General features: G+C 34.9%; 1 protein-coding gene across 1 annotated transcript; it reads left to right on the forward strand.

The window, feature by feature from the left end:
- The first annotated feature begins 2,046 nt into the window (after positions 1-2,046).
- On the forward strand, positions 2,047-10,262 carry LOC117904561 (UV-B-induced protein At3g17800, chloroplastic-like). Its single transcript, XM_034817234.1, has 4 exons — positions 2,047-2,152; positions 2,222-2,388; positions 8,597-8,865; positions 9,191-10,262. The coding sequence occupies exons 2-4, from the start codon at positions 2,233-2,235 to the stop codon at positions 10,023-10,025; spliced, it is 1,260 nt and encodes a 419-aa protein (XP_034673125.1). The 5' UTR covers positions 2,047-2,152; positions 2,222-2,232; the 3' UTR covers positions 10,026-10,262.
- Positions 10,263-10,862: the final 600 nt, after the last annotated feature.

Genomic DNA, 10,862 nt, shown 5'->3' on the forward strand with positions numbered 1-10,862 from the left:
AAAATCATAGCACCCCTCTAAGCCCCTAAAATGGGTCTCTATTAAATAGAATGAAGCATATATGACAACTGATTGAACAAACATGGACACCAAAAGAATATCAATTTGAAAATAATCGAATGAACAAGAAAGATAGAGAGTGTACCTGAGTAATGAGCTTACCGCTTCATGGAAGACAAAGGTTAGTACACAAATACAGAATAATCACATGTGTCACAAAGTAAATCAATCAAGCATGGTAATCAATCAATCAATGAGAAAAAAATATCACTGATGTTGGGCTCCCACCAAAACCCATATAAATAGACATGGATAGATATAGATTAAAGTCTTATATTTGGAATTTCTTTTTAAATGCTAAATGCCATTTGGATACATTTTTTTTGGTTTTGTTTTAAAAATTAGAAATGGATAGTAAGGTATATAAAATTGTGATAACTCTTAAAGACTTACCTTAAAAATATCATAATTTTTAAAAATTGCTTAAAAAAGTTGAACTATTAAAAAATTTTAGGGTCCGTTTGGTTCCTGTTTTCAAGAATTGTTTTTTGTTATTAAAAACAAAAAACACAAAAAACTTATTTGGGGAAAGGGGTGTGTTTTTGTTTTTTGTGTTTTATGTGTTCTAAAAAACCACTTTTTTTTTTTTTTTATAATAATAAAATGATATTTTCATTGTTTTTTCACAATTCAAAGAATAGATTGTTTTTCGTGTTTTCTCTTCCTTCTTTTTGTGTTTTCTTAATTTTTCTTTTTGTGTTTCCACAAAGGTGAGCTTCACCCAACCACCACACCTCCACCCACAAACCTTTTCTTTTTCCTTAAATTATTGAAATCAATATACTTACATATAGTGACAAAGTCATAATTTGTTTAAGAAAATTATAACTGGTGTAAAAATTTCAAAATGATTTTTTTTAAAAAAATTTAAATGAATTGTGCATATGAAAATTATTTATATATTTGTAATAGCAAGTTAATGGAAGAAAACACTTTATTAATTAAAAAAAATAACTTTCAAATATGTTTTTTTATTTTATTTATTCTAAATTTTTTTTATTAACTCAACCAAACGTGTTTTCTTTTTTGAGAACAAAAACTGTTTTCCAAAATTCAAATCCCAAACACATTTTTTTTTTTTTTTTTTCTGAAAACACAAAAAACTGTTCTCAAAAACTGTTTTCCAAAACAGTTTTCAAAAACAACAACCAAACTGAGCCTTATAATATCAAATTTTAAAAAATAATATTGAAATATATAAGATAAAATATATACTTTTTATGCCAAATTATTATATTTTATTTAGAGGTTTATACTATTTTCAAAAAGCATAAAATAAAATAAAATAAACTAAAACAGCGTTAGAAGGAGGTCGAACACAATGAGAGCCGGAGCTTCCCAAGCTTTGTGACGTTGGGAAATTTTGCAAGGTTCCTACGACCTTCTTGATTTATTATATTTGAACCTTTATGGTGCTATGAGATTATATTTTTTCTATAAGGATTTTTGGCAAATATTATAATTGGAGACAAATATTCTTTAACAATTTTTGAACCTTTATTTGACATCAAATATTTTTTTAATAAAACATTTATGAGTTAAAATATCCAAATATTTCCCTTTATGAAATGCATCCAACCCATTCTTTAAAATATTTTACTTCAATTTTTAAACGGGAAAGGAGAAGGAAGAGTGTTGGAACGAGACACTGAAAAGGAACACCACGGGGAATGTTGAGGGCGAAAGAGACGCGTGCACCGTGGTTCACAACCCATTTGGTGGCTGCAGCTAATCCACGTCTTTCCTTCACCCTTGACCCCACAAAGATCTACTAAACACACGCCCACTCCAGAAACCTCTACCAAACACACCGTTAATCTTCTTAAACGATGCACTTCAAGAATTGAAAAATAAAAGGAAATTCAAAGTAACGTTTTGAGATTTTGTTTGGTATCAGGAGAAGGAAAAATATAAAAATATTTATTATTATTATTAAAAAATATATAAAAAAAGAAAGAAAAGAAAAGCAAAACACGAAAAGGGCATGATAGTAATTTGCAGCCTGGTCGACTCCCTAGAAATGTCAAAGGGCTCGTTGTATGTTCCAATTTGACGGCCCAACCTGCGTCTGAAATCTTCTTTGAAGTCTACAGTAAACTCATCGACTCTTTCCGGGTTTGCTTCATTTTTTAGGTTTTGAGTTTCTGATTTTCTCTTTCAGCTTTGAAGAACATGGAAGCTGTCATTGCCACTGTTGTTCCATCTTCTTTCGGATTCTCCAGGCCTACCGATTCCATTTCCAGATCGACTGTTTTCAATGTCAATAGATCCAATTCTGTGCGCTTCCCCACCCAATTTCGCTTCTTCAGTGGGTGGCTTAATTTGAAGGTACCAAATCAGTCTTTTACATTTTTGGAAATGATGTAAGGGTTTGTTGATCAATTTATATTTTGTTGGGTAAGATTTTGATTGATACCCATTCTGCTTGCTGAGAAAAGTTTGGGCAAAGACCAAACTACTTGGAATTTCAGATTTGTATCGGTTTTTCTCTCTGTTTTCTGTTTGTTTCGGGCCTCAGATCATGAATTTTCCAATAAAATAAATTTATGCTTTGCCTTCTGTTGCGTGATTTCGAAAAATTTGTGGGTTCAGTGTTTTCCGGTTTCTTGAAAATCTTTTCTCTAAAACCTTTCTCATGCAAAAGTATCTCACCTCTTACCAACGTAAGACTTAAGCCTCTCCTACTTCAAAGTGGTGCTGTAGTTTCTAACCACTGTTGGAAAGATGCGCCGGAGGTACTTTGGATGTGCTAAGAAACTTAGAGAGGATTTTAATGGAAACAAGTGGAGGATAACACTTGTTTCCAGAGAGATAACACAAATGATGAAAAGCTCAACTGCTCTGTTATTTGAGCTCTATATTTATATATACTCAACCCTGAACATTGAATCTAGGCATAAGGAATTTTACTACACTGCTACGGTTTGTTAGAAATCCACATTCTGTTTATGATGCTGAGTGGTATTCTAACAAACTTATGGTTACTTGGCTAACTGGTTTTAACACTTCCTCTCAAGCAGAATGGGGATAAGAGTCACTGTCAGCTTATTTCGAATTTGATCAAACTGTAGTTCTAAAAGTGACTTAGTGAGCCCATCTGCAATTTGTTCTTCAGTGGGCATGTATCTAATATCTAACTCTTTGGCTAACAACTTTTCATAGATAAAATGAACATCTATCTCAATACGCTTTGTACAAGCATGAAACATAGGATTGGAAGTCAACGATCCTGCTTCAATGTTGTTGCACCATAGTATAGGACAACCTACAATTTTAATTTCAAACTCATTAAATCAAGATTGAAGCCAGAAAATCTCTGTGGCAGCTTGAGCCAATGGCGTGTATACTGATTATGTGCTGGAGTGAGCAACAACCTTTTGTTTCTTTGAGCTCCAATGAATCAAATTTCCACTCAAGTACACACAATAGCCACTACTCGACGACCTTTGATCATCTAAGCTGCTAGCTAAGAAATAAACCTTTAGTTGGTTTGAAATGCAAGCCATAACCAACTACGCCATAAAGATATCTGAGAGCTCTCTGGCAGGCCTTCCAGTGATTAGTTGTTGGAGTGTATAGAAATTGACAACAAATGAGATGTCTGGCTTGGTCATAGTTAGATATTGTAAAGCACCAATTGTGCTTTTGTATGGGGAACGATCTTCAAATGGCTCTCCTTGACATAGAGACAGCTTATTCCTAAAAAGCATAAGAGTAGAAATTCTCTTTGCTCCAATCATATCAATTTTCTTCAATAAATCTAAAATATACTTGCTCCAACTTCAAAACCAAGAAAGTAATGCAATGATCCAAGTGTCTCTTTTGTTTAAGTCTTTAACCACTTGATTGACCTAGGAAGCATTAGTGCCCATGATTAGGATCTCATCAACATACACTAACAGAATGATAAGTGTGTTGCCTTTCTTGTGAATGAATAGGCTAATATCAACTACGGAATTTTGAAATCCCTAGTCAAGTAAGTCATTCTTTAACTTGTTGATCCAAGCTATGGAAGCTTGTTTTTAGCCATGGAAGGCCTTGCGTAACTTGCAAACGTAACTTGGTTTGGCTGTATCAAAAAAGCCTTCAAGTTGTGCCTTGTCCACCACCTTGCAAATTACCATTAAGAAATATATTGTTGATATCAATCTGTTGAATATGCCAACCATTTGTAATACTTAAGGTTAAAACAAATCTTATGGTAGAAGGCTTAACCATAGGGCTAAAGGTTTCAAAATAGTCTAAACCAAGTGTTTATTGAAAACCCTTTGCTACTAACCTCATTTTATATCTCTGAATAGTCCCATCTGGTTTGTATTTAACTCAAAATTATTCTCAACCACATTCATTCTTGTGGGAATCATTTAGAGCTTAAGCAATATTAGCTAGTTTTGATTGAGATGGTAACTAGCATACTAGTGTGGTGGTGATGGAGTGGAAGATCTTGGATTTGTTGATACCAAATTTTGACCTTGTTTGCATAAGATGGATGGAGATTGATGGACTATGGGATAAATTAGAAGAAGGGAGGTTAATTGGCTTAACAATAGGTTCAGATGAAGGGGAAAAATTCTTACAATGGAAGAAATCGAGTCTATATGCTGATTTTGAGGAATCTGCTCATATGCAGAGACTGCTCTTGGAATGGTTGCTTCAGTTGTTGTACCAATCACACAATTGGAATAATGAGATATAGCTAAGTGAAATTTATGAAATTGAGTTGGGATAACAAAAGGCATTTGAGATGAAGAGGTAAAAGGCCATGTTTTAAAAGGCTATTGAGGTTTACACTTTGAGGCTTGCCTCAAGTTGAGGCTTGCCTCAAGGCGAGGCTCTACAAATTTGCCTTGAGGCATAAGCCTCATCTTGTCGAGGCTTATAGCCTCAAGGCTATTGAGGCCTAAGCCTCAAATATTCAAACTGTTTTCGACCTTTATGGGCTTTTTGTATATTTTATAAGAAACTTAAGTCTCTATATTTAATGAATTTTAGTGGGTTCTATCATCTATTGCTTTTGGGGACTTTTGATATAAATTTCATAAATCTAATATCGGGTCCTTACTTGGTAAACCTTTTACAAAATAAGGGTTTACTTGACTTTCAATTAACATTTTAAATGGAAGGGAAAAAGAAAGATTGAAAAGAATAAGAGAATTGTTGATTGTCCTAGTGAATCGTATCATATATAATCTAATTATTGATGGATAAAAAAAATACCACTACAATTGGTAGACGAGGAAGAAGAATGGGTGTATTAGCACTATTGGGGAGGATAACATAACAATTGGATATGATGGAGGATCCTAGTAATAGCATCATTAATGTTGAATATTATTTGGTAAAACCATGAGAGAGGGCTAAATTTAATGTTAGAAAAAGGAACTAAATTAGAAATATTAACAATGAAAAATAATTAATTTTGTAATTATTTTTTTATGAGAAACAACAATATAGTATTTTATTAATTTTATAATTATTATTATTATTATTATTTATAGGAAACAACAAAGAACTATATTGATAGAATTAAGAAGTACAAAAGAAGGATGAAGAATCCTCCCACCAAAGAAAATTAAACAAGAATACAAAAACAAGAAGCTAAAAGGTAAAAACAACGAACAATCTCTCTTAGCTAGACACTCCCATTGGAGCTACACACTGCTAGCGAATCTAGTTGTATCACATTAAGGGGAATGCCCTTAAAAACCATGGAGCAAAAAGCCCAAAGACAAGCAAGGAAGTGAATGGAATCCCATAGATTATTTGAGTTCCTAGCTTTATCCTCAACAAGAATGCCCTTAATTTTATAATTATGAAGTTTACATCTTTTTTATTCTTCAATTTTATTGTGACTTTATGAATATTTTTTATTTTTTGATAATTTTTATTTTTATTTGTTTAAGGTGAGGCTTACGCCTCATTCAGCCTCGAGACTTATGCCTTGTTCAGCCTCGAGACTTATGCCTCATTCAGCCTCAAGGCTTACACCTCGCCTCATTTAGGCAAAATGTTGATACAAGGTTTGGAGTTTAATGAAGAAAGGAAGGAACCAAAGGAAAAAGGAAATTCAGTCTCATTAAAGTTAATATTCCTTGTAATATAAAGACGACTAGAAGAATGAAGGCACTCATATCCTTTGTGATTTGAACTATATCCCAGAAAGACACATTTGGATTTGTGAAATTCAAATTTATGTTTGTTATAAGGTTGGAGGAGAGGATAGCATGCACAACCAAAAGACTTCAGGAAATGGTAATTTGGTTTTTGCTTAAACAAGGCTCTAGGTGGTTGAGAACTAAAGTTGGAAGTCAGTTCATCAGATAGACGAAAGTGGAAAATTAAATCCCACCAATATTGAAGAGGCATATGAGCTTAAGTTGAAACAGTTAGGCGTACTTCAACTATGTGCCTGTGTTTCCTCTTGGCTTACCCATTTTGTTGATGTGTATAGGGACAAGGGTGTCTAAAAGCCACGGGAGCTTGATTAAGGTAAGGTAATAAGGCATCAGTTCCCTTCACCCCCTGCCCACACCCCACGTAATCAGTTTGTAAGCATTTAATCTTTTTGTCAAATTGTCTTTCCACAAAGGATTGAAAGTGTAAGAATGCTGCTTTTGCCTTAGATTTTGTGTGCAAGGGGTAGATTCACGTAAACATAGTAAAATCATCCACAAAATGAATATAGTAACGGAATCCCTCATTTGATAAAATGGGAGTTAGGCTCCAGAGATCAGCATCAACGAGTTGTAAAGCTGAACTTGTTTTATTCATTGAAGAAGGAAAAGGTTGCTGACATACCTTACCATACTGACAAGCAATACAAAAATCAAGTTTATCCGCATGAGGGACATGCAAGTACTTGAGAACGTGATCAAGAACAAATCTAGAAGGATGTCCTAGCTTGTGATGCCAAGGTACAATCTTATTATTGACTTTGGTGTCAAAAGTCAAGGCTTCAAACCAATGGTAAGACATTTATTTTTAGACATAGAAGTTAAAGTATTTGAACTAGTTGAAACACCTTAATCAATTGATTTAGGTAGGTAAATAGATGACAAAACAACATTTTGGAAGTCAAGAGAGACTTAATCTTGAGTGAAAACTTGATCCGTTTAATTGGTTCAACCCATTCATAAGAGTGCCTTCCAATAGTGCTTTCCTCCGGTTCTTGTCCATCACACAGCAACAATCAGCATAGAATTCAACAATAACATTATTATCATTAGTAAATTGAGAAATACTCAACAGGTTCTTAGTTATGGAAGGTAGATGAAGAATACTTTTGAGATATAAAGGTTGTGAATCAGTGTGCAAGGCAAAAGAAGTACAGCCAACATGTTTAACATCAAGATTTTGACCATAGGTACACTAAGTTTCTATTTACCTTTGTAGGATTCCTTGACAGTAAGATTGTTGAGGTCTGTAGTTATGTGGTTAGTAGCACCACTGTCCATGTATCAATTTGGATCCATGACTGTTCTAGGGAAGGTTATGTAGGCTTGATGCTGACCACCTCCTTGAGCATTTCTTACTTATGGCAATTTAAAGTCTATTTCCAACAAGGCTAATGCCAAACCTGTGATAACATTTTACTACCACATGTCCAACCTTGCCACAGAGCTGGCAGATTGGTTTAGCATTGCCTCTACCACCTTGTCATTGCCTCAACCTTTTCCACCAAAAAAAAAAAAAAATTGAGTTTGGATATCTTTGAAATCCAAAACTTTGACCTCTTTTGACAACATAGCTTGTTGAAGGTCCTTGTGCATTAGAGACAACAGAATTCTGTTGTTCAATAGGCATCTCTTGACTTTGCAACAAGAAAGTGCTTCTAGTGAAACATCATCATTTCAAGATGTCAAATTAATGAAAACTGGATCATATTTTCTATTCAAACCTCCAAGGATGTGCATGACCAGCTTCTCATCAGTTATAATCTAACCATGTTAAGAAACTTAGAGAGGATGTTAATGGAGAACACTTGTTTCCAAAGAGATAATATGAATGATGAAAAACTCAACTACTTTGTTATGTGGGCTCTATTATTATTTATATTCAACCCTGTACATTGAATCTTGGCATAAGGAACTTCACTACACTTCTACAATTTGTTAGAGAGCTACATTCTGTTAGAGAAAGTTATATTCTAACAACTTATGGTTACTTGGCTAAATGGTTTAACAGAATGTAATCAGATTATCTCACTAAGAAGGCTGCAATCCCTACCTTAACAATCCAACTATTAGTCTTGGCTGTTCAAGGGCTTAACTAAAACTTGAAAGTTGAGTTGGATCATTTAATTTATGGATGATCTTGGAGAGTGCTAAACACAAGTTGTCTTGGGTGGAGATGATTTTAAGGCCATGTTATTAGATGCTTTTATTTAAAATATACTCAGAAAACACTTATTGAATTGGCCTGTTTAACAGGGGATTACTTTGTTGATTTGATATTATATGCTTGTGCTGCTAGTGTTTGATTGAATTTTGGTTTAATTTGTGAATGGCATTCTCACCCTTCATTATTTCACTTAAAGCCTGGACATAGGAACATGGCTTTTGGATGCAAGAAATGCACAATAGTTAGAGCATCAGCATCTGCTGACTCATCCGGATCAGCTGCTCCAATTGCCCCACTTCAGCTGGAATCTCCAATTGGTCAGTTTTTGTCTCAGATCTTGATAAGCCACCCACATCTTGTACCTGCTGCTGTTGAACAGCAGCTTGAGCAGCTTCAAACAGACCGTGATGCTGAGGAACACAAGGAAGAGTCTTCAGCTTCTGGCACTGAGTTAGTATTATACAGGTTGGTATCAGGCCTGGCATCATATTTGGGATAAATAACTTAAGCTACTTTTGTTTGCTGAGAAAACTTAAAACAAACGTAGAAAAAGAAATTTTAAGGCTTATATTTTCTTCCGTTTAGCTCCTAATTGTATGGGTAACTTTAAGCCAAATAAATGTACTAGGCTTAGATGGGTAATTCTTTGGGTTGATTTTTTGTCTTTCCTGGGGAACCAGAAGTTTCAATTTTTAATTTCAAATTTCCCTTCAATTTATTTATAAATGATGCAGAATTTAAATACCTTAGAAGAAGTATCTAATCTCTTGTTGGGTTTTCTGATTATTAGGAGGATTGCGGAAGTTAAGGCTAATGAAAGGAAAAAAACTCTTGAAGAAATCTTGTATGCATTGGTTGTGCAGAAATTTATGGATGCCAATGTTTCTTTGATACCGACAATAAGCTCCTCTTCTTCGGACTCGTCTGACCGAGTGGACACATGGCCAAGCCAAGATGGGAAGCTTGAGCAGCTTCACTCTCCTGAAGCCTATGAGATGATCCAGAATCACCTAGCTCTCATTTTGGGGAACCGCTTAGGTGATTCAGCCTCAGTGGCTCAGATAAGCAAACTCAGGGTTGGGCAGGTCTATGCAGCATCGGTGATGTATGGTTACTTCCTTAAGCGGGTAGATCAGAGGTTTCAGCTTGAGAAGACAATGAAAATACTTCCACATGCATTGGATGGGGACAAGGGTTCTGTTCAGGAAGCCTTGTGGGATAAGATGACGCCCTCTGGCAGTGATGACTCTGTCCAAACTGTAAAATCCCACCCTGAGGTCTCATCTGGGGCTGGTGGCTTCACCCCTGGTGGTTTTGGTCATGGGATAAAACCCTCCCGACTTAGAAATTATGTGATGTCTTTTGATGCAGAGACACTACAGAGGTATGCAACAATAAGATCCAAGGAGGCTGTCAGCATCATTGAGAAGCACACAGAGGCATTGTTTGGAAGACCTGAGATTATTATAACTCCTCAGGGAACAATTGATTCTTCCAAGGATGAACTCATCAAGATTGGCTTCGGTGGTTTAAAGAGACTTGTTCTGGAGGCTGTGACTTTTGGTTCTTTTCTCTGGGATGTTGAGAGCTTTGTGGACTCGAGGTACCATTTTGTTATAAACTAAGTTCTGTGTGCTTGCGTCCATGCCACAAATAAGCTTGGTAAAGAAGGCATTAATTGACCATCTTAAATTGTATGACTGAGTGTAAATTTGGAGCTAAGTGGAGTCATATTACACTAATTGAGCTTGTATATATTCATGCATTTTCTAATTTATTTGAAGGATCTTAAACAGTTGAATTTGTGAATTTGGTATCTACAGATGCAATATAGCCTAAAGGGAGATTCAGTATGCAAGATAATATTATTGCTAGCCTCCTCTCTCTCTCTCTCTCTCTCTCTCTCTCTCTCTCTCTCTCTATATATATATATATATATATATATATATATATATACTCGAAACCTTCTAGTGGAACTTTGGTCACTTGCACACCATTGCCAAGTGTTCATTCATCCAAGGTATATAATATTGCTGTTCAACCCATTTTGTCTTTCTGAACTTGACATCCGATCCAGTGATATGCTAAAAATAGAATAAATAAAGGGAAAGTTGTGTTTGTAGCCAACTATTTGAAAGTAATATGACAATCAAATTCCGATCAGCTGTGTTTGTAGCCAACTATTTGAAAGTAATATGACAATCAAATTCCGATCAGCTGGAATATGAGATTTGATTATCAAAGGGGAAAATATTATCTTTCTCATGCACTTTTTGTTGACTCCATTTTATGTTCCTGGATTGCCCCTTCATGCCTCCATGTCAGCTGCAACCATCTCTAAATTAGTAGTAAGCCCTCCATGTCACAGGAGAGACTAAAAATTTTAAAAATAGAAAAATCTGAATTTGAAACCTATGAAAATTGACAATCGGTTGTTATTTCCCTAATCTAAAACCTTTTTT

Source organism: Vitis riparia, chromosome 17, assembly GCF_004353265.1.
Source record: "Vitis riparia cultivar Riparia Gloire de Montpellier isolate 1030 chromosome 17, EGFV_Vit.rip_1.0, whole genome shotgun sequence".
In the NCBI taxonomy this organism is placed as follows: domain Eukaryota; kingdom Viridiplantae; phylum Streptophyta; class Magnoliopsida; order Vitales; family Vitaceae; genus Vitis; species Vitis riparia.

Bases quoted from the DNA above. Each gene is read 5' to 3' on its own strand.
- LOC117904561 (XM_034817234.1), top strand. From the start codon at position 2,233: ATGGAAGCTGTCATTGCCACTGTTGTTCCATCTTCTTTCGGATTCTCC. The intron at 2,389-8,596 runs GTACCAAATCAG...TTTCACTTAAAG, and splicing joins GTGGGTGGCTTAATTTGAAG to CCTGGACATAGGAACATGGC. The intron at 8,866-9,190 runs GTTGGTATCAGG...TCTGATTATTAG, and splicing joins ACTGAGTTAGTATTATACAG to GAGGATTGCGGAAGTTAAGG.